Raw genomic sequence first — 24898 nt, 5'->3', positions numbered from 1 at the left:
CCAAGTTTGGACACCTCTGACCTAGATAGTTTAAAGTCAAAAGGGGAAAAGCTTAACCTCTTGACTTAGTCTAGAGGTCATGATGATTGAAAAGAATCACATGGGTGAGTGGAAGGGGTTAATACCTTTTATACTAAATACAGATAGTCCTTGACGTACAAGCACAGTTGAACTCCTAATTTATGTTGCTAAGCGAGATAGTTGTTAAATGAGTTTGGCCCCATTTTACAACCTTTCTTACTATAATTATTAAGTGAATCATTGTAGTTTTTAATAACAGAGTTGTTCAGTGAATCTGGCTTCCCCATCGACTTCGCTTGGCAAAAGGTGATCACATGACCCCGGGACACTGCAACCGCCAAGCATCTGAATTTGATCACATGACCATGGGGATGTTGCAACGGTCATACTTGCAGGCATATTTAAGGATCCGAGGACTTGAGGATTTAAGAAGGCCGATACTTTCACAGGGGGGGCGGTAAGCTTCATATATCTGCATGTCAAAAGTCCCATTTCTGAGAGTCACAATGCCATACTTATCACTGACTACTGCATGGGCACATGAAAGAAGGAAGTGACGGATAATCTTTTGTCTCTAAAGTCTGAAATCTTTTAGCATTTAAATTTCAATATTTTGGAACTGACCAAAAATACTACTTTCACTTCAGTATATTAGTCTTCAGTCCCACAGGAAAAAAAAGAAAAGAAAAGAAAAGAAAAGAAAAGAAAAGAAAAGAAAAAAGGAAGACCGTCTACAAAAAAAAAATGGAAAGCATCTACTGCCACCCTCTGTACAATCAAGAAAAAACTGGAAATGTCCATTTTGTGTTCTCACACACTGAACAATGGATATATTAAAAGCCCATTTTTTTTACAAGTTGGCACCAAAGTTCAATTGCAAAATCAAGCAATGTGTTTATTTTGTACACTTAATAGTTCCATGGGCTCACTGAACTGAGTGATTCTCAACATTTTTCTTTATTAAATTACATCAGTCAGATCAGAGTCAAAACAAATCAGACCTGCAGACAGAACCTGAATTACCACATCAGAAGACAAGCTGCCTTTCAACTCTGATATGACAAGGCAGATTTGGATCACTTATGCCAGGCGTGTCCAAACTTGGGAACTTTAAGACTTGTTGACTTCAACTCCCAGAATTCCCCAGCCAGCATGGCTGGCTGGGGAATTCTGGGAGTTGACGTCCACAAGTCTTTAAGTTCCCAAGTTTGGACACGCCTGACTTATGCAGAATTATAAAAGAAAAATAAAATGCACAGGCCAAAACCGGGACTATGGCTGGGCATCCTACATGCTTCCCTACTTCAGAATCTTACTTCGATTAATCATTCTTGTGTGTTAGTATCTAGTGTGCCTTCTAGCTTATTACCACTTAATTTAAATATCTACATTTTTGTTTTTGGTTGGCTCATCACTAACAAATACACATTACTAATTGTAAGCTGCCCAGAGTTACCCTGTGGTACGATTGGGCAACAATACATTTATAAATAAATAAAACAATAGATATTGCTCTCCAATTGTATTTTTGTATCGCAAGAAAACTAGCCTATATCACTCTATTGCTGCTTGTATAGATATATTAGAAGAACAAGCAATGAAATGGTGGAGTCATATGTTCACTTTTTGCCATGTATTTTTGTACCATTGGCTATGGCAAATCAACACCCTTTCATTACAGTGGTCATGCTAGAATGATTTTTAGTCTTTCATAATGTCCTTAGTGATTCTTGCAAGACATATAGTTGTGAAATACACTGAAATGTACCCAGCATTGTTCCAGTAGCCCTATTTTTGTCTTTGTTTTTTTTTTTAAAAAAAAAAGCCCAAGGTTTTCTGTTCTCAAAATTTACTTATAGGCATATTTAAGGATCCGAGGACTTGAGGATTTAAGAAGGCTGATATTTTCACAGGGGCCAGCAAGCTTCAAATATCTGCATGTCAAAAGTCCCATTTCTGAGTCACAATGCCATACTTATCACTGACTACTGTATGGGCACATGAAAGAAGGAAATGACAGATAATCCTTGTCTCTAAAGTCTGAAATCTTTTAGCATTTAAATTTCAATATTTTGGAACTGACCAAAAATACTACTTTCACTTCAGTATATTAGTCTTCAGTCCCACAGAAAAAAAGAAAAGAAAAGAAAAAAGAAAAAAGGAAGACCATCTACTATGAAAGCATCTACTGCCACCTTCTGTACAATAAAGAAAAAACAGGAAATGTCCATTTTGTGTTCTCACACACTGAACAACAGAACAATGGATATATAAAAAGCCCATTTTTAACCAGGTTTAGCGTGACTGAAAATTCCTAGGTCTGGGAAATATATACATACAGAGACCAAGCCATAATGATACACCTTTTGGTACTGTCACTGTACCAACCACTGTGATTTATGAAAAATATTTTCTGGTTTAACCTGTTGGGAAAATATACAGCCGATACAGCTTTTAAATAAACCATAATTAAAACAAAATGCCACATGCGGTCTTAGGCTTTTTTCCCTATCTGCATGTATAACTGAGAGGGAGGGGGAAGGGAGGGAAGGGGGAAGGGAGAGGGGGAGGGAGGGAGGGAGAGCAAGCAACCTTCCAAAGACCTCCAAGATTTTGCTGCCTAACACAGTACAGTATCATAGTAGCCAAGTCAGCCAAGTTGTTTTGGCAATGGATGGAGTTTTTTTGGGTGACGAACCTATCCACAAATAGATTTTCCCTATTTGGCAGGAAAAATATAATATTGACAAATCAAATAACAATTTGCTGCCCTTTAATGATGCCTCCAGTCTGTTGCCAAGCAGCCTCCAGTAGTAGAGCCGCCCTGAGAGATAAAAGTCATGTGAAGGGATAGCATACTAATTGGAAACAAATATTGAACCAATGCATAGATGACTGCAGCTCCCTGGCAGCTTAACGTCAGGGTAAATGATTGTTGATAGCTGCCTTGAAAGAGAGGTTTTAGCATACATGGTTAAGGAATGAGGTTTGGATACAATTGTTTCTTCTTACCCGGGAATCTGTCTTCTTCTCCCCCGGGAGTTCTCGCTCCTTCCATTTTGTCTGCCAACGGTTGTAGCTGGCAGATGGCGTCTGACCCTTTTCAAGAAAAACCTCTTTATAAACTGCAAAGAACTAAAATTAAACAGAAACAAATGCAGCTCCTGGGGAATTAGTTCAGGCTTCACTCAGTCACACAAGGGAGGTAATTTCCTGCCTCACCCCACAGGTAGTTGTGGTCGCAACTACGAAAGAACTGCAGAGACTAGAGGAAAACCGCAAGAGGCACATGGCCTGCCCCATCGTGTGGTCACCAGTTCATGGCAGAGCTGGGGTGGAGGGAGTGGTAGTGAGGAAGGAAATAAATAAGCTGCATTTTAGATCCTAGCCGTCTAATCTACAGTTCCTCTAGTTAAAATGGGAAATGGTTGGTCCAATATCTGCAAAACAAGGGAACAATTGACATTAAAGCAAATTCTGAATATGCTCTTGCAAAAAACATTTTAATGGGTGATGGGATATGATTTTATTCTTCTATTTTTACCTTATTATACTAACTAATCTTCCAGATGAGTTGGGTAAAAATTCCATTATTTGTAGCCAGCCAGACCATAATGGAAGACGGTCTGTATTCCCAACCTTTTGGAGGACATGAGACTGCACTCTTTAAAGCAAGTTAATTGTTTGATATTAGAGAAAAACATTAATGTCTATAAATCACAAACAGCATCTACAACAGTTAACAATTATGGATGAAATCCCTTAATTGAATGCACTTGCAAATAATGAAGCTTCACAGAGTCCCTGTCTCCGCTTGGATTGAACTTCAGCATAATCATGTGCTAACAGCACTTAATATGACTTTGTTCCCAAAACTTCCTCAGCTTCACAAACATTGAAGTATGATCCCCCCCCTTTATTTCATCAGTATCCTGTGGCAGCCTCAAGGTGTGCAAAATTTGTTTGGCTTTTCTGCCCATCGCTTTGGAGAAAAATCAGGAGATTCTGCCGTGAATAGGAATTGCAATGAGAGGACTTCTGGGGAAGAAACAGAAATCTAAAAATGGCGTACCGAGGAGCCAGTCAGTATACTAGCTCTTTGTAATTCCTCTTGGGCAAGGAAAAGACTTGAGATGGCCCACAAGTGCTCCAGACATTTGCTCCTTGCAAGAAGAATGAAAGATGATGGTTTCTTGCAGGTTTAAAGCTCTGGGAGAGAAGGAAACAGTCATCTTGCTGACTATTGTCGCATTTAAGAAGAGGTGAATTAATAAAAGTGTTGTGATGAAGGGAAAATCACTTTTTTTTAACAGTATATAATTCTTTGTATTTATGAGCCCTGGTGGTTCAGTGGTTAGAATGCAGTATTGCAGGCTAACTCTGCCCACAGCCTGCAATTCAATTCTGACGGGGCTCAAGGATTGACTCAGCCTTCCATCCTTCCAAGGTCAGTAAAAGGACGACCAGATTGTTGGGGACAATATGCTGACAGTATAAACCACCCAGAGTGCTGTAAGGCACAATGGAACATCTAAGTCTAAGTGCTATTGCTATTTGCTATATTCTTATTTTTTTTCTTTCTTTTCTGTTGTTGGGTTGAGCTCTGATCTTGGTGATTTGGCAAACTTTTCATTCCCATTTGAATGGTCATTTGCATCCTTTTAGAGCGTCATTGAAGCACTTGGAGGTTTATCTGTGTCCTCAGGGTCACCTGAGTGGTGCTCCTGGTTGCTGTAATCTTGAATTTTTTTCTCTGGAAATCTACTCCTACTCCCACACTATTCAAACGCTGTTCATCCCAAATTGTATAGCTAAAAGTCAAAGAAAAATGTCCAGTTGTCTCCTGAAAAAGTGCTTTTGGAATCTGTACGACTGAGAATCTCTACAGACTTTAAACTGTACAATTGACCCTGAGCACACAGATAAACCTCTAAGTCAGTGGTTCTCAACCTGTGGGTTGCGGCATCTTTGGGGGACGAACGACCCTTAGACTCTCACCTAAGACCATCAGAAAACACATCTTTTCGAAAAAATACGGAAAACATAAAATAATTTTATGGTTGGGGGGGTCACCACAAGATGAGAAACTGTATTAAAAGGTCGCGGCATTAGGAAGGTTGAGACCCACTGCTCTAGGTGCTTCAACGGCCAATCTAAAGGAATGCAAATGATCAGCTGAATATAAATCCTTCCCTTCCCCACTATCCTGTCAGAGCTGAAGAAGCTTCTTGGATGGGAAGCAAAACATCTTCAAAGAAAAAAACAGGAAAGTCCTGTTGCCTCTTGAAAAAAGCACTTTTGGGACAACCATGACCTGGATGACTGAGAATCTCTACAGGCTTTGCTGCTTGTCTTTCCATATTGTCTTTCTCCTTCTATAGGTCATTTCCTTAAAATTTCATCTTATATCCATATATACTGGACTGAAACACCCAACATCCCATGATACTGACGTAATTTACAGGGAAATGCATCTGTTGAGTATGACATTAGATTTCACTTACTGTAACTTTCTTTCAGCAGCCTATTCATTCTGCACTGTATTGTGTGTTTTACATTCCAAACCATTTTAATACTTGTGGTTCATTATCTGCTTTTTCTTTCTTCCTGTTGTTTACTCCAGGTTTTTTTTTTGAAAGTGCACTCTTCACCTTCTTACTACAATGACTGATGCTATGTTATAAATCCACATGAAAGAATTTTCTTTCCACAAAAGATTGGAAAGAATCAGTTATTTTAAAAGTTCCCCACTTACGAGAAAAGGGAAAAAAGGGGGTTGGGTGAGAAAGATAGAAATCATGAAGCTGGGCCAGACAATTCCACTTATTTCCAAAGCTTTGTCAACTCATATTGACAAAATTAGGTGATAGAAATTATCTTAAACTGTAGATATTTATCACTGAAGGGCTGCATGGAAAGGAGGAAATACACAGAATTGGGACCTAGATTAAATTCAGAGTTAGAAGCAGCCATTTAGAAAGTTAAATCCAAGATACTGTTCATGTAGGAAACCAAACTAAAGTATCAGTCATGACACATGATGGTCCAACTTTTGAAAGCATCCTGAGAAGGATATTTGCTTCTGCTGTTAAACTGTGTTTACTGTTTATTTATTTTTTGTAGGATTCAACTGGATTACTATCTTGTGTCTTTTTCAGCACAATAAAAGGGTCTCGGTCAAACAACTTTAAAACAGTGGTGAGATTCAAATTTTTTTACTACCAGTTCTGTGGTAGTGGCTTGGTGGGCGTGGTGTGGCTTGGTGGGCATGGCCGGGGAAGGATACTGTAAAATCCCCATTCCCTCCCAATCAGCTTGGACTCGGGAGACATGGAATAGATGGGGGCGGGGCCAGTCAGAGGTGGTATTTATTGGTTTTCCGAACTACTCAAAATTTCCGCTACCGGTTCTCCAGAACTGGTCAGAATCTGCTGAATCCCACCTCTGCTTTAAAACTATAGCCAGCTAGGACTGTTTTAGGGCCTATTAGTGAGAACAGCGCTATTTGTTTCCATGGGCATAAGGAAGTAAGAACTCCAGAAAAAAAAGGCAACCCCGCCAACTATAGAGTTCCTTCATATTTGTGAGAGGGGTTCCTCTGGCCAGAAGTGTAACTGATGCCAGGAATAATGTATGTTAACTTAAAACTTGTAGCAAGAGACAAGAGGAAAAAAAATCTAGGAATGATCGGATAGTGTACAAATGCTACAAAATAAATGAATTCTCACACAACTCAAAGAAGTGAAAAACCACAGATAAAAATTTATTAGAGCCAATATCAAATGATAGCTATTTTTAATTGAAATAAACATATTACTACTATCTTTTAATTTACTTGGAAATGTAATGTTTACATTTGTATTTTTTACATTCTCAAAATTTACAAAGAAAAAAAATCAACGTTCTTTTATTCAGCAGGTTACCCAGGAAAAAAGATTACCTTGGGAGAGCCTTAATCTGAAATTTCCAGCATTACATCAAAAGCAGATTGTATACCAGCAAAAGTTTTGAAAATAGCCTTTATTTCTTCTACCTTTTATAATCCCACAGATCACTCACAGCCATTCATACAAACTGGTTTGTATTTTTGGCTTTCTTCTTAGCTTTCTTCAGTGTTCAAACCTAAGATCTTTTTAACATAGTTCTGAACATTAACGTGGAGCTGTGAAGCAGTGGACAAAAATACTTCCATGGCCAATGCTTGAGCTGTTTCTGAGCCACTCATCATGGCTCGGTAGATGGGAAGGGTGTACTTCTGTTTTCCCTGGAATAAAAACAGAGTAACTTACTGATCAGCTAATAGCATCCTGCAGTTTTTAAGAAGCAATTATCTCCAAAGCCTTTGTAAAATATACTGGTGAGCCATATTTCTTTTCCAGTTACAGCAGTTTAGTATACTGAAAGACAGCTGGATGGTGGTAACAAGGATTTTGTTTCTAAGAAATAGACAAGACTAGGACTCTAATAATATATACATCATCATCATCATCATGACAGTTATCTGTTGCTAGATAGAAACAGAAAAAAGAGATTCTGACAAAGCTACCGCAGTTTTGTGTTTCTAGAAAATACAGCAACATCAGGCACCAACCTGGCTGCGAAGGAAGTCTTTCACTTGATCAAAGCCTGCTTCGTGATCATTTTTGAGGACAATTTGGGACCAGCGAAGACGCAGCTCAGCATTCTGTGCTTTAGAGATCTTAGGATACAAGACGCTCATCTTCTCAACATGCCCTTAAAATGAAAGGACAATCAAGTTGATTTTTTTCCTCAGGAGAGAATTGTCCATGGTGCTTTAGACAATGACATTCTTTCAATTATTTTTAATGGCCACAGTGCTTACCTTTTATACATATTTGATAGCACATGTCAAATTGCTTATTGTATATTAAGCACTCCAGATTCCCATTTCATGTCCTCAATATACCCATGCTTTCTGCTTTTTCAAGTGCATCTACTGATTTTTCAAGTGCCATAAGATTTTTGTATTTCTAATAATGTTTCTAATGGTTACCTGTTTGAATGCTATTTTGTTTTATTTTTGTAATCACTGTCAAAGGAAAGGCAAATTCCAAGATCTTTCTGTGCCTAAAATTCTATGATATCCAGGCAATCTAGTTCCTGAAGCTGCTCACTTGCACCCCAATATGTGAGCTTCCATAAAGCTTCCTTATAGAGCTATGGTTAATCCTTCATTTTAGGAGAAAGTGACTTACCATCTGGCAGAGGAGATTTCTTCAAGATATTATCTAGGAAATAAACCAGCTGGTAGGTCTTCCATGCAGAGATATCTAGTGCTCTAATTGCCTCCATATTATGGTCAGGAAATGCCCAGAGTTCTGCCAGTTTCTCTGCTGGCTTCATCAACTCCTCTCCAGGTGAAAGATCAGGAAGGTATGGCGGCCAGCCAGGAGTATTTAGCCATCGGTCAAATTCAAAACCTGCCACAGGAAAAAAGGGAAGGGGGGGTAGAATCTGCTTATTAAATTTTGATATTGGAATCCATATCAGTAATGAAATTGCTACTAAAGGTTTCAGTAATACTGTTTAATTTCTGAAGTTCTTCAGAACCACAACAATACATTATCCCAGTTCTTATTCCATCTGTGCCCAAGATATATATATATATATGTTACGGTGAAAGTCCGAAATCTGGTGAATGTCGACATTCACCGGTGAATGTCGACATTCACATAGTCGCTTGGTGTATGTCCGAAATATTTGCTTATTTCTGACTTACACCGGCCAATGTCGACATTCACCAAGTACTAATGGTGAATGTTGGACATGTCGGAGATTTATATTTTTTTCTCCGTATTTCGGTGACGTAACGTTTTCGCCTCTCTTTGCGAGAGGAGCTGCAGCTGCTTCTCTCAGCGAAATTTCTTGAACCGAAATCTCATTTATGGGAAGTAACTTTTCTTTACAAATTACGAACTGGTTAGGGTTAGGGTTAGGGTTAGGTGATTGTCGACATGCACCGGTGAGGGTCCGAATGTAAAACCCTAACCCTAACCCTAACCAGTTCGTAATTTGTAAAGAAAAGTTACTTCCCATAAATGAGATTTCGGTTCAAGAAATTTCGCTGAGAGAAGCAGCTGCAGCTCCTCTCGCAAAGAGAGGCGAAAACGTTACGTCACCGAAATACGGAAAAAAAAATATAAATCTCCGACATGTCCAACATTCACCATTAGTACTTGGTGAATGTCGACATTGGCCGGTGTAAGTCAGAAATAAGCAAATATTTCGGACATACACCAAGCGACTATGTGAATGTCGACATTCACCGGTGAATGTCGACATTCACCGGTGAATGTCGATATTCACCAATTTCGGTCTTTCACCGTAACATACATACATACATACATACATACATACATACATACATACATACATATATATATTTACTAGCACAAAAAAAAAACCAAACCCTATAGTCATTCATGATGTTCCAGCAAGCAACTCACATTATCAGGCTTTTAGTTCCTCTGGGATACTCTGTCATGACAGAATAGGCACACTGGGTCCACTTTCAAGCAAAGCAACATATCAACAGCTGGACTCCATGTACTCAAATATTCACATGAATCTACTGTACGTGCATTTATTTTGATTCACACTCAAACTGAAATTACATCCTGAAGAAGATTCAGTTGTCCCCCAAGGATTAGGCTTCTTTTAAGAATAAATGGCATGCCATATATTAGTCTAGACTTGTTAACAACATCTTGATGCCTTGCTGCTTTAAAATTCCAGTCTATTTTCTGTGGTCTGCTACAGACTAAAGATAGATTCCCTAAATAAATGTGCTTCTTGATGTCTTGACTTTGGGCAAGAAGCATGCTTCATTACACAGATTCGTAATCTGTGCACTCTATTTAAGAAACATTCAAGGTGGCATTAGAAGCAAAATCGCTTAGCAGATTGCCAATAGCCAGTGTTTTTATAAATAACAGCATTTTGTGTATTTTTCCTTAGATAAGAAGCAATATAGATTGGTAAATGTATTCCCTACGTGCCACTTTGCTGATACCACCTCCTTACTCATTGCTTTAATGCAGGGATAAACTTGAAGCAGAAAAAGAGAGGATCCAATAGGCACTTTAAAAGTCTCTCCTCCCGAATGTTTCCTAATTAAACATGTTTTCCCAGGCTATTTTTAATTTAGGAAGAAATGGGCATTGGGACTTTGTTTGTATGCAGTGTGTACATTTCCTCAAGCATGTTCTCTTCAACTGCCTTCCTCAAACGTGTAAGATTTCAATTCTCATAATTTCCAATTTTGCGTAAGTACTTTAGGGAAGTTTTAAACCAAATAAATAATTTGTGAGAAACTAAGTGACTAAGAAAGAACAAAGTTTGAAAAACAATCTGTTAACCTCTTCTTAGGGCTAAAGCTGTATTTGCATGATTACGAATGTTCCTCTTATCAGATATCAGAAACACTTAATATTTGGCACAATGACAATGATCTGGACTGCAAGCCTTCTATATATGGTGGGAGCAGTGCACCTGCAACTGCACACATAATTTGCAGACCTGAGGATAATCCTTCATGCATCATGTCTACAAATTATTCCTCCCTCTGACCTTGGAATTGTGGCTGACAGAGAGCAATTGTATGACTTATTATAAGAGCATTTTCTGTGAATGTTCACTATACAACTGCTGCTGAGTTCAGCAGTATTGCCACAAGGCCTTTTTCCAGGAACCAAGGCAGGCTATCATCCAACTGACTTCTTTATTCTGACCTGAACTCCTGTCAGACAGAACCTTTAAAGGCAGCATTTGCTGTTTTTAATTTATGGGAACTAGCACACAATCTCCAATAAAAATACCACCAGATTGGGAGCAGGGGGCTAAAGGAGTAGAATAACTCAGCAGAATTGAATTACTCTAGCAACTGGAGGCAGGAAAACATGAAGCGAATTGAGTTCAAAATGGTCTGGAAGATTTTGGAATGAATTGCTACCTGGAGTTAGGAAAAATTGAAAAGTTTCTGCTAGTCAAAGCCTTGTGGCAATTCTGAGGTTTTTTTAAGCTACAATGTCTTCGCTGACCTGGAATGGTGTCCACTCCTTGCTTCTTCAATTCTGGGAAATATTTCAAGTAGAAGTTGAGGGCGTCATCGGCTGTGATGCTCTGAAATTTGAACTGGTTCACATACGCCTGCCATAAAAAGAAACTGGCCTGAATTACTTTGAGATCTGCTGGTTCATCTCTGGCCTTTCAGCCCTTCTTTATTAATGTCTTACAAACAATTATTTGCATGTAAGACTACCCTGCCTAATTCAAGTTCAAGTTCACTTCTTACTTCTTTGATTTTAGTGTGAGAACTACATATCTCAGCTTTAAAAGAAACTCCATCACCGTTTCAATTTCCCAAACCTTCAAAACCTGAAAAGCCACCTTTTGGCACGCTTGCTTACATTATTGTCTTGCCATTTCTTAAAACCAGGTAACACCGAAGACTTCCTATGCATAATTTATGCAGCTGCTAGAATGCTTTTCCTGGAGAGGCAGCTTAAAAATTTAAGCTTGCTCCCCTAGCATCTTAACTTTGGGGACTTCTTGCTTCAATCCAAGATGTACTATAACAGCAAAATGAACTCTGATTTCTTTGGGAAACGCTCATTTAACTGAATGGCATGATGCAACCATGCTCCAAAACCTGCTGTTTCAGTCAGAAATGAACTGACATTTCTACCACAGTATTTGATTCTTATAGCACTCACTTCCTTCCCCATTTTTCTCAGCAACTAACACCAAAAGCAAATTGAACTTGGATCTGTCTGATCTCCCTTTAAAGCCATCAAATTGGTATCCATCGAGGTGACTAGTGAACAATATATTTTATCCTCCCTTCAATAGGGGAGAATAATGAGGCCACTCATTGTCAAGCCAAAAAAGATTTTTTTTAAAAAAATCCCACCCACTATGTATAATTTTTTTTACACTTCTTTCATGTTCCTGGCACTATAATCATGTATCTCCAGGAAATTTTTCCTCCTCTCTACAGTTCTGTATCTTGACCTGATCTACAATACTCTAATCAGAATATACGGTCAGATACAAAGATCCAAACTGTATGCATCTTTCTAAACACAATACAAAGCAGCATGATTTGAAAATACACAATGAGACATCTGCAAAGTAGAAACAAATTCCAGGCGAACACACAGTACCTGCAGAAAAGCATCAAACTTAGGCTGATCTCCCACAAGGTGGGCGAGGTATGAGACAAAACAGTAGCCCTTTTCATAAGGAGTTTCATTATATGTATCTTCAGGATCAACACCTGAAAGGAACAAATATACAAGCTGAAAATAGCAAAATCAATCATCTTGTTAATGTGGGAAGGGTAACCTCACTAGAAATAATCAAGTATAGAATTCAGCATGGCAAATACTTAAGAATCCTCTCTCCATTAATATTCCCATAACTGATCCTCTTGAGAGAGAGAGAGAGAGGGATAAGAGACAAAGGGTTGGCTACCTGCTAAAAGGACAAGCCACAAAGGACAACAATCCAGAGTTAACTATGGAAGCTGTGACTTCTGGCAGTTGAAGACAACACAGGAATTGTGGGTGTTGTAGTCCATACATATTAAAAGTGGCCTAGTTTGACTTCCGGTTCCGGCGGCTACGGCGACAGGCAAGCCTTTGCCTGCTCCCACTCTCCCGGTGGGCTTCCCCCGCTTCTGGGGGGGCACAGGACGCCCTGAAAGAGGCGTCCTGCCGAGGGAGCGGCTCGCGGAGGGCCCCTGCATCGGCGGCGGCTGGTGGGGGCTTCTCCGCCTCGCTCTAGGCACCGGGGAGCAGCTTTGGAGGGCGCGCACGCGTCTCGCTCCATGCCGAGCGGACAACGTACTTTTGAAGGAAGCAGCGGCGGTATGGTGGGAGGCTTCCTTTCTTCATTCCCTTCCTTTTGAAATAATGGACTTTTCAGCGCTTTTAAAAAGCTAAACTTTCGGATCCTTGCTAGAGGTGCGGCTAGAGGGAGGGGGGATTTCCCCCCCCCCCTTGGACAAGCGGCTTGAGAAGATTTTGCTTTCGCCCCCAGGGGAAGGAGGAGGGGGGAGAGCCAACTAATGATGCCTCACCCCTTTAAAAGTGTCTTACATTGGACTTAGCCCCAGAACTTATGGGTGAACTGAGAACTTTTTGAACTTTTAAAATTTTATTATGCCTCTGAGCCCAAAGCTGGCAGGACAAGATGGCACACTTCCGTTGTCTTCATGAACTGTGAAACCTGACTCCACCTTTAAAATTCAGGCTTCCGGTCTTTGTCTCCGAGTCACCCAGAGGAATCTCTTGTGGATTGTTATTTTCTGAACTCTTTGGAGAAAAAACTTTCATCTATCGCTAGAGTAACTAAAGAAACTCCCACCTGTTTGGATCCTCTGCCTTCTGGACTCGCCTGCCTGCTCTACTTCTCCAGCTGCCCAGTTCCTACACTGACTGATCTCCTTGTTTTATAAACCATGTCTCCAAAAAGACCACCTCCTGGAAAGCCTGGCTTTGCTACTTCTGCTCCAGCGTCTGCAACGTCCAGTCCAGCTACACAGTCAAAGATAACTGAACTGATGCAACCTAAGACTACAGAGACAGACTTTCAACAAATGCTTCAACAAATTTTACAGGGCCAGGAGGAAATTAAGAAACAATTAAGGGAAATGAAAGATGAAATTAAAGAGAATCAAGCTCAAATTTTTAAGAACTCACAGAGACTGGACCTTGTGGAGGGTGGGGTGGCGGAGGCGAAAGGGGGGGTAGAGGCTTTACAGAAGGGGAACAAAGAACTTGATATCCAACAAATGAAAACAGAGTTTGAGAGAATGTCCTTTTATCTTAGATTTCAAAATGTAATAGAAACAGATGGGGAAAACATAAGGGACATTATGACTAATATTCTAGCTGAATACATACACAAAAATAAACAGCAGATGGAATGGGAGATAGACCTAGTTTATAGAGTGAATTCAGCATATGCCAGAACACACAATGTACCCAGGGAGGTTCATATTAAATTCCTTAGGAAAACCACAAGAGATGAAATTCTGGGTGTACAAAGGGGGCAAACACTGACATACCACGACAGGGAGATAACCATTCTGAAGCAGATTCCCCAAAAAATTAGGGAAAAAAGGAAAAGCTATTCGCAATTGGCGAATAAACTATACCAGAAGGGGGTGTGGTTTAGATGGTTGATGCCTGAAGGTATGCTGATATTCTGGGAGGAGACAAGAATCAGAATCAACACACCCATAGAGGCACAGGCCTTTATGGAAAAAAATAAAGTGAACCTAGAAAAAACAGAAGACACCACAACGGTCACACAGGACACGGGAGGGGCCGGAGCTCTGCCAGCGGGGGGTGAAGGGGCAACACCAAGAAAGCTCAGATCACAAAAATGAATAAGAAAACCACAATGTTATAAACAGACCGAAAGTAATAATGAATTTACATCTAGACTATATATCATAACGATATAAACTGATCGAAAATTATTTTTTCTAGAATTAATATGCTGATTTTTTATGATTATGTATCAAGGTTTGATATTTAGATGTAACCTATGAGCTTGGAGGGAGGGGGCATCTGCCACACTTGCAACTGCCAAAATTTGTAACCATTCCACTTACCCTTTTCCGTATAAATGTTTTTAAAAAAAACAATAAAACTTTTTGTAAAAAAAAAAAAAAGTGGCCTAGTTTGAAAAACACTGCTTTAGATCAATACAGACCTGGTTCAATTTGCACCCTGAGCTTGTTGAGAGGATGCTCTTCCCCAACATTGTCCATGTGCTGACGAAGCAAAGCTCTCCCTGTAGCCGCTTCCAAGGAAGTATAAGCAGCACCTGATTTTAGGGGAAACCAACAGGGACAACTTAGGTTATGAAACCTCTGGCAACTGCCAAGCCAATAAAACCAAAACTGCCACCTTGGTGCTCTGGAATCAACTGTCAACCATAGTTATGACATGGTCGTTAGGAGAGCAGCCACAGGGACACAAGAATGCACTGACACGACTTTGCCGGGCAAGGAAAATCCTATTGGAAGTAATATAATAATCCTATTGCAATAAATACTGAAGTCCTGAACCTCCTTCTCTCAACGGGGACATATATTGAAACATAAACTAATTCAGCTTGCCAGTTCTCAAGGTAGATATCTAAAAGTCCATTGGGGGCATTTAAGAGGTATACGGCATCATTCTTTTGGGCAGTTGAATCACATAGATACAGCTTGACAACACTCCTTCTATTTAATGCTGAAATTAGATACTCTACCAGCCAAATGTATCTGAAGGTTGCAAGGTTGGAGAAGGCCAAAGTATACCCACCGCCCTGGGCATTGATTATCGACCACTCACCATAGAGTGCTGAAGAAATCCTCCTCTGGGCATACATGGTAAAACCCTCGTTCAGCCAGAATTCCCCCCAATGGGCATTGGTGACCAGATTTCCAAACCAACTATGTGAGATTTCATGGATGATCACATCTGCCAGGGAACGATCGCCAGCCAAAAGGCAGGGGGTGACAAAGGTGATACAAGGGTTTTCCATTCCCCCAAATGGGAACGAAGGAGGCATAAAGAGCACATCGTATCTACCAAAAGCAAAAAAAAAAGCATTAGTCAGAAAAATAATATTCTAATACAGTGATTCCCAAAGTGTGCGCCGCGGCTCCCTGGGGAGCCGCGCTATCGTCATAAGGGCGCCGCGAAGACGGGCGCCCGCTTCCCTCCCTCCTCTCGGGAGAGAGAGATGAAAGAAAGAAAGAAAAACAACATATGACCACAATTGAGCCCAAAATTTTGGTTGCTAAGCAAGAGCGGCTCTCCAAATAAATTTCAATCGTGGTTTTGGCGAGATTTGGCTCAGTTGAAAAAAAAGGTTGCCCACCACTGGGCTAGTGTGGTGGTTAAGTTACTTTTCAAAAGCTATTTTTCTGATCCAAGATTTGAGAAGTTGTGCAGCGAACAACAAGCCCATCCATCCCATTAATAATTTTAAATCATTAAACGATGTTCAATAAATTGTGAATTTAAAGCTCGTGTTTAATTTATTTTTCAATTAACCTAACCTTAACGAACTAAAAAGTAGATTTCCAAATCCTTAAAAAGTCAAAAATTTTAAAAAATCGGATGTACCTATTAAGGGAGCCGCGGAAAAAATCCGAAGTGTTATGGGAGCCGCAAACCGAAAAAGATTGGGAACCTCTGTTCTAATATGTTCCTATATACAACACTGCAAGGTTGAGGTTATCCTGCCGATTTCGGTTAGCAGAATCCAAATTTAAAGTAAATGTATACTAGACTTCTTAGGCATTTCACTTTGTTAAGCTTCCGATAGTTGCACCAGTCCCATTCTCTCATATGAGAAATGACTCTGCTGCCTTTTTAAAAATTCTCCTCCTAGTACACTCTCTGGGAATTTACCCAACGTTGTTACGCTGAGCATTTTTGGGCCAGACATTTACACTGAGGTAGAACTGTGCAGCACATCAGAGTCGAAGGCAAAAAAAGATATTGACATACCTAAACATATTAAACAAGACTTAACTTTTCGGGGAACTGGGCTACAACTGGGTGCTATGTGAGCATCTCTTGAGTGATGCAAAGCTTTTTTCTCACTTGAAAAGCAGCTGACAGATGAAACAAGAAGTTTGAGTCAAGAGATGGACATACAAGGCATGGATCTTTCCCAGATTCATGTATTCTTCACACCTCTTCTTGGTGGGAGCTGTCCCAACACCAGACTTGGGGATGCAGGGGGGGCCATATGTGCCCTCTCCCTTTTTTTGGTGAAAAACATATGTATTTCTGTCTGTGCTTCTCTTTGGGAAGATGGATGCTTTCCTGGGAACATTTTCTTTTTTGAAACAGGTTCAGTAATGAAAGGGGTACCTTTCCCATACGTATGGTCCAAAAATCTTCTCTCCAGTGGTAAGAAATTCTTCAATCACACCGTCATATTCTTTCTTAGCAGCCTCAATCAGGCAGGGCTCAGCCCAGACGTGACTCCTGGAAGAAAAGCAAAAATGGCAGGGAGATCAGCCTAAGAGGGGTGATAATATCCCTCACCCTGTAAGCAGGGATGCCCAACACACATTGTTGTGTACCCTTGGATGCCAATGGAGCATATTCTTTATGGGATAAAATGCAATGGTGCCATTCTAACAGGGAACAGTCCCATTTTTAATCAGTTCCCACACAGAGTAAATATAAAAAAATACAACTAAATGTAAAATGGGTCTAACAGTTCAGGGTGAGGCAGAAAAAAGCAAAGTGCAACATGGCTTTTACTTTAGAAATAGAAAACAATTATTTATTCTTCTTAAGTGTTGGCTGATCGTATTCAGGGACTGACGCAAATCTCAATTTGTGCACACATGCAGTCTCACTACAAAGTTAAAAAAGGCTTGTACTGAATAATAAGTATAAGTATAATCTTTATTGTTATTGTACTTAAATACAACGAAATTGGTGATTGCTGAAGAGCAAGATTATACTGCTGTTGCCACATGGTTCTGGGAAAATGTGTGGATGCTTTAAACACCTGCACTCAGGAGCTGCATTTGTGTCTCTGCAACCTTTGCAACATCCAGTCAGAATCGAATCTGAAGGACTATCCAAACCTGTTAGAGAGTAGAGGAGTAAGAAGCCACTTTGAGAGACAAGGGGGGGGGGGCGGAGGAGGATAAGGGCTTCTCCCTGTGCTCCACTACTCCCACTTGATCACAACAACAGCATTTGCTGAACTATCCACCGGTCTCCTGGGAAGCTGGATTGCAGTTCCCTTCCTAGGATTCAACTGGAGAAAGAGTGATCTTGATTATCCCTCTTGGATTAGGATGACAGGTATCTTTGCAGCAGCCTTTTACCTTGGTCCCACTTCTGCTGAAACAATGTCCCCAACGACCAGGGCCACCAAATAAGAAGGGATAGGATGAGGCATCTCAAAAAGGTAAGTGTTCCCCTTCTGCTTCTCTCTGGTAACTGCACTCATCACAGCAGTGAAGCCTTCAGGGACCTAAAAGAAAAAGAAAAACTGGTTAGTCTTGTTTTGGGAAGGATTTTTGCTTTGGGAAAAACTGGCTAGTCTTGCTTTGGGAAGAAGGATTAACCTCTTTCATTTTCTCCCAGAAAAGAAAGAGTGAGGATTTTTTATTCTGCAAAAGGACAGAATGTGCAAATGCTATTCAGGAGGTCCACACAAGTAAAAGGCCATTGTGTGTCCAATGCACAGGAGCTAGCCTCCAGCAGACACCCCACCCCACCAAATCAAAAGCCTTCTTTTTGGAAAGAAGTTTGCAATGGAAGGTTCAAGAAGCAATAGTTATGCAAAAGAAAAGTGATAACTGCAGCGGTTGGATGAGTTCACATCGGGTTTTGAAAGTAAAATTGATATAATTTATGGTCTCTGACCATGATGGCGAACCTATGGCATGTGTGCCACAGGTGGCAAGTGGAGCCCTCTCTATGGGCATGCGAGCTGTGCGCCTCCCAACAGCCAGCTGATTTTAGGGTCTGTGCTGTGCATGCCCCCCTCCCCGTTGCCCCGTTTTTGGTTTCAGGGAGTCTTGCAAGGCCCAAAACGGGGCACGGGGGTGGCACCCCCCCATGCCCCGTTTTTTGTATCAGGAGACTTCAGGGACACCTGCTAGGGGATATCGTTCGTGCATGCTCAGGGGATGAGGCACATTGCATTGTGGGTGTGGGCACGTGGGCACGATTTTGGCACATGAGGACAAAAATGTTAGCAATCACTGGTCTTTGACAGGGGTGTCAAACTCATTGGCGTCACATGACAAATTGCCTGCATGTGATGCATCCAGCCCGTGGGCTGCCAGTTTGACAGGCCTGGTGTATACCACGGGAGATACATAGCAGAAAATACAGCTTTGAAAAACAATTATTGTTCAAGGATTGTTAGCTTGGTTTTGCCTTGTGTATCCCAGCTATTGGGGCATATTCAAAGCAAATAAGGTGAAACAGATTAATGACCTCACGCTTTGAAAGCCCTGAGGTAAAAAAGTGAGAGACGGCATTTAAAAATCATCATCATCATCATCATCATCATCATCATCATCATCATCTCTCCTGCAATGAATCATCATCATCTCTCCTGCAATGAATCCTAGGTTTTAAACACACTGAACTGCGGGGTTTAAGCATGCTCTCCTCCCATATAGCTTACCTTTATAATAGCTGAATAAGAACTTTTAACTGCAGGAGTGTCAAAGCAGGGGAAAACAGATCTGTTCAGAACAGCTTGGCCTTGAGTGTACATGTAGGGCTTCTGTTTTCCTGCAGTCTGCTCCGGCATAAGCCAACATACCTGTCAGGGAATTAAAAAAAACAAGATTTCCATAAACAATGAGAATCTCTGAACACGAGCAGCATCTGCCTTCTTAGAAACTGGGGAATGAAATTCTGGAAAGAGGGATCAGTTGAGCACACAAAAGCCAGAGATGTTAAAAAAAAAACAGCCTTATCTTCTGTGCAGGTTGATGAGAATCCAAACAGAAAATCTATAAAAGTGGGAACAAGGATGAAGCTGTTAGGCTCTCTTGATGCTACTCTGATTTCTACCAACCTTCCCAAAGAACAAACAAGTCTTCATTAGGCACAGCCACCTCTTTGCCAAAGCAAGGATTATTTTAATATCACTCTCCACCTGATGCCAGTGTAAGCTGGGAATTATTTGAGGGATTGCCCCTTGCTGATTACTTCCGTCCATCCTGTCAGGCCAGCAGAAGGCACATGTTCCATGTCTATCTACTAAGGAACTATATTTGGTAGCATCCAAGAGATGGGCCTTTTACTCCTGTGGTGCCCGCCTTGTGAGACTGGTCCCCTTCTTGATGTCCTTTGAGAAGTTCCTTAAAATCTGATCACCAACAGGCTTGGGGGGTCCCCCAGAAATGGGGATTTAATGAGATGAGTAAATTGTAACATCAGTGCTCTTCCTATCCTTTTTTTTAAAAAAATAATATTTGTCTTAATTTTAGAATATTTTTGTGATCATTTTAATGACTTTATTGGATGCTGCCAAATATCTGTGAGATGGGCAGCTTTTAAATATGATATAGATAGATAGATAGATAGATGGATGGATGGATGGATGGATGGATGGATGGATGGATGGATAGATAGATGATAGATAGATAGATAGATAGATAGATAGATAGATAGATAGATAGATAGATAGAAGATAGATAGATGTTCCCCTCACACATATGTGCTAGTCATTCCTGACTCTAGGGGGGGGCGGCTCATCTCCGTTTCAAAGCCAAAGAGCCAGCACAGTCAGAAGACATCTCCGTGGTCATGTGGCTGGCATGACTAAACACCTAAGGTACATGGAATGCTGTTATCTTCCCACCAAAGGTGGTTCCTATTTTTTCTATTTGCATTTTACGTGCTTTTGAACTGCTAGTTTGGCAGAAGCTGGGACAAGTAACGGGAGCTCACTCCATTATGCAGCGCTAGGGATTTGAACTACTGAACTGCCAACCTTTCTAATCGACAAGCTCAGCATCTTAGCCACAGAGCCACCAGGTCCGATAGATAGATAGATAGATAGATAGATAGATAGATAGATAGATAGATAGATAGATAGGTGATAGAGTGATAGGTAGACAGACAGACAGACAGATGGGGTGAAGGTTTCCCCCACCAAAGATAGTTCCTATTTTTTCTACTTGCATTTTTATGAGCTTTCGAACTGCCAGGTTGGCAGAAGTTGGGACAATTAACGGGAGCTCGCTCCGTTACATGACGCTAGCGATTCGAACCACCAAACTGCTGACCTTTCTGATCAACAAGCTCAGCATCTTAGCCTCTGAGCTACCTTAGGTAGATAGGTAGGTGGGTAGGTAGGTAGGTAGGTAGGGTTAGGGTTAAACTAAAATTGTTCAGACTCATCAGGATTTGGAAATAAGGATTCTTTACATACCCAAATATTTTAGCTATGCAATCCAAATCTTCAGCTTTCCCGAACTGCTACTGTGAACAATTTCTAACAGAATTAATCATCTGGGTTCACATGGTTCTCAATTTATTTTCACAAAGCATATTAATGCAAATCAATGTTGCAAAGGTTGGAGGTGTCAGGTTTAAAAAAGGCTAAGGAAAAGATTTTTTTCCCCTTTTCTTACAGATGAGTAAAAATGTAATGCAGCTGTAACTGGTTGTTTTTTTTTAATGAAACATTTATCAATATGAGTTTTATCCAAACAAAATCTGTGTTTTGTTCTTAATGCTAGCAACATTAAGGTATCTGGGTGCCAAATAAGAGGACTTGGGGCAAATGTGAGTGAAGGTGTGTGTGTGAAGGAGAATATGGTGCGTGTGAGCAAAGAAAGGACAGGGATCTGTACAGATTTTCAATCATCCAGGTCATGGTTGTCCCAAGATTCTAAAAGCTGAAGAAGCTTCTTGGATGAGAAATGTTTTCAAAGACAAAAGCAAGAAAGTCCTGTTGCCTTTTGAAAAAAAAACACCTTTGGGACAGCCAGGGGTAGGGGAAACTTATCCGAGTGATTTGGGATCTTTCCTGCTGGCTTCCCCATTGATTTTATTTGTGGGAAGCTCACAGATAAGATTGCAAATAGCGATTACATGAGTATGGAATGCTGCAAGCAAACTGTTTGCCAAGGGCTTGAATTTTGTTCTGCAAAGGCTGGAACTTCAAGGACCAGTTGCAAGTCCCTTTGCTCAGCACCACTGTAACTGGGAAAACTCAAGTTTTCCAGTAGATGGCCCATGGGGGCAGTCATACTAACATCAAGGCTAACAGCCACTGATCCCAATGACGTCCGTGAATTTGTCCAACGCTTTTTCGAAATCAGGCAAATTGGTAGTCAGCACATCTCAAGGAGCAAATTCCAAAGTTTAATTATGTATTGTGCAAAGTTAGATAGCACAAATCTCCTTAATGGAGGTTGATTCCACCTGAATTACATTATGTGTAGAGATATGGATGCCAATTTGCTCACACGTACACCATCATGAAGCAATCCATTTTAGGGAAATAAAATATCCTATTTAGGGAACATATCAACCTTTACAAGGAAGACTTTCTATTGGGTCATTTTCCTCAGCTGAAGCCTGCAAACCATCCTTAACACAAATCTCTTCCAACCCCAAGTCCCCAGCAGTCATTAGATCACACTACCCACTTTCCCTGATTAATGGTATTTGGGGATTATGCCATAAATGCTTATATCATCATATAAATATATTATAATGGCCAATTTCAATCTCCCACAGCAGCCATGCGCTGGGATTTTGCTTTGCAGAAATTTCCAAAGGCTTTCTGGCTGGTAATTCCAGGAACTGTAATCTAAATCAGTGATCTCCAAACTTTTTCCTTCATTATCCAACATTGCTTATCAGAAAGCCCTTTTTATCCAATGTAATTAAAATACTTTAAATCAATTTAAATGCCCCTTTTGTGAATGGGTAGTGGCTTTGCATGTCATTACCCAAAGAAAAGACACTTACCCAGTTTTAGGTAATTTACTCAGGTTTGGGGAGGTGCTGGTCTAATCATATCTGGAGGATACCAGATTGGGAAAAGTATCTTTATTTTTAAAGGTCAGTACAGATTAAGTTAGCCAACATATCATAACTCTGCACCCATCTGTATTATAGTCCCACTTTATTTAGAGCAGGGGTGTCCAAACTTGGGAACTTTTAAGATTTGTGGATTTCAACTCCCAGAATTCCCCAGCCAGCTGGCTGAGGAATTCTGGGAGTTGAAGTCCACAAGTCTTAAAGTTCCCAAGTTTGGACATCCCTGATTTAGAGGAACTGCACTGCTCTGGGCCCATTTCAATCTTTGCTTTGGACTGGAGTTTTCCCTAAATAGGACAGGAAGTGCCAAGTCTTTTTGCTCCCAGCAAAAATGGTAGAGGTTAAATAAGAAGGGTATACAAGGGCCTTAGTTTTTGATGCAGGTCTCGTTCACTCTTCCTCCCCATGGGTTGAACTACATCACCTATCATTCCCAGCCAGTGTTAAAGCAAAGGGCAGCGGCAGTTAGAAAAGCCTTCAGATGAGAGCTCTGCAATTGATCAAGGGAAGGGATGGCCTTACAACATGCTGATGATAATCCACGCAGAGATAAAAAAGGCGAAAGGTTTGTGCTGCCACTCTCCCTTCTTTGGCAAACAACTCAAATCACATGCAGCATTAGGATAATGAGAGAAGCAAATATTATTAAGAGGAGGAAAGGCGCTCCGGGTTAATACCATGATGAAAGCACTACAGGAAGGGTGATGGTCTCCCTTAAATTGAGCTGATGACACCCCCATTCTTGACAGCAGGACAAGAGTTGTTTGCTTTGTCTCCTTCCAAGAGGACTCTCATCTAATCTACCCCAATTCTGGGATTTCTTAGTGGTGTCTCAACCCTGTACTAATCAAGTCTGAACATGCTTACTCGGCTTACTGAAGGCCAGTTGAAGTCAGCCTAAGCATGGCCACGTATTAATTCATAATAGTAAGACAGGATGGCTATTTAAGCTTAAGAATTACGGTAGCTTTCCTGTTTTCCTAAAAAGTTGAAAACACTTATTCACTGGGAATTTAAGATGGCACTCTTGAGCATGTGCAGAGTGCTCCCCCCCCCCACTTCGGAGCCACGATGCAGCACCTCTACGGGCGAGTAATTAAGGGCGCGATTGAGAGCTTGGCTCACTAGAGAAGCGAAGGAACCGGACGAAAAGGGGGGTCGGGGTGGGAGCTCGTCAAAGCCAACCCACTGTCCAGTCGCGCCGTCCGCTCCAGCCACTCACCCCGGGACCCCCTCCGGCCCGATAGGCGACCTCCAGCACCACCGCATCACCGCAGGTCAGAGGTTCGGGCAGGGAGACATGCAAGGCTGAGCCGTAACTGGCGAACGGGCGGTTCTGGAAAGAGACGGGGCGCAGCGCTCCCGGCTCTTGGCCTTTTTCTTCCCCGCGGCGGCTCTTCGGCGGTGCCAGACCCGCGCTTTCCACCTCCACGCTGGGATGCGAGTCCAAGACGATCTCGCTCACGCCGTCCCGCAGGCAGGTCAACTCCAGCCTCACTGAGCCTCGCAAATGCCCGGAACCCGCCGGTTCGAAATCGACGCGCAAAGATAAGTGCAGATGCCGCAGCTGGAAGGAGTCGGCGCTGCAAGCGGTCGCTGCGTCCCGGGCCGCCATGGCGAGCTCAATCCGGAGGCCTGTAGCAGCAGAAGCGTACTAGTGGTGGTGGTGGAGGCGTGGCAGTGGGGAGTGGCAGGACGCTGGGAGGCTCCGCCCACGAGGAGGAGCAAGAGGAGAGTGTCGGAAGCGAGGACGAGGTTGCTGTGCGGACAAAGAGAAATACAGGAAAAATGTTTTCTAATTCTGGGATACTCCGGCTTTTAAATGGCAACAGCAGAGGTTGATTGATTGATTGATTGATTGATTGATTGATTTTGTTTGCTTCTTTGTTTTTTATTTATGAAATTTTATATGGCTGCCCAACTCACTTTCAGTGACTCCGGATGGCTAATAGCAATAACACATAGACTTAAATGCCGCTTCATAGTGCTTTTACAGCCCTCTCTAAGCGGTTTACCTCTATATTGCCCCCAACATTACCACCAACAATCTGTCCTCAACAATTGTTCTCAACAACCAGCATCTTGCCCCCAACAATCTTGGTCCTCATTTTACCCACCTCAAAAAGATGGAAGGCTGATTCAATCTTGAGCTAGTGAGATTTGAACTGCTGAACTGCAGCTAGCTGAAGTCACCTGCGGTACTGCACTCTAACCATGGCGCCGCTTTGGCTCTTTATTTAAGAAAGATAAAAACCCAGTATAACAAGTAAAAAGCAATACCCCCCCCCCAA

The 24898-nt window shown here is 41.4% G+C and overlaps 1 protein-coding gene across 1 annotated transcript; it reads right to left on the bottom strand.

Annotated features, from left to right (window-relative positions):
* Positions 1-6763: 6763 nt before the first annotated feature.
* RNPEP (arginyl aminopeptidase) lies at positions 6764-24306 on the bottom strand. The gene is made up of 11 exons (XM_081947556.1): positions 23830-24306; positions 19225-19365; positions 17909-18057; positions 16932-17048; positions 15396-15631; positions 14767-14880; positions 12207-12319; positions 11082-11190; positions 8238-8462; positions 7613-7755; positions 6764-7285 (listed from the first exon to the last, which is right to left on the bottom strand). The coding sequence occupies exons 1-11, from the start codon at positions 24220-24222 to the stop codon at positions 7121-7123; spliced, it is 1905 nt and encodes a 634-aa protein (XP_081803682.1). The 5' UTR covers positions 24223-24306; the 3' UTR covers positions 6764-7120.
* Positions 24307-24898: the final 592 nt, after the last annotated feature.

Source organism: Natrix helvetica, assembly GCF_964273705.1.
Source record: "Natrix helvetica genome assembly, chromosome: 3".
In the NCBI taxonomy this organism is placed as follows: domain Eukaryota; kingdom Metazoa; phylum Chordata; class Lepidosauria; order Squamata; family Natricidae; genus Natrix; species Natrix helvetica.
Note: the sequence above shows the minus strand (reverse complement) of the source record. Positions and strands in the feature narration are given on the sequence as shown.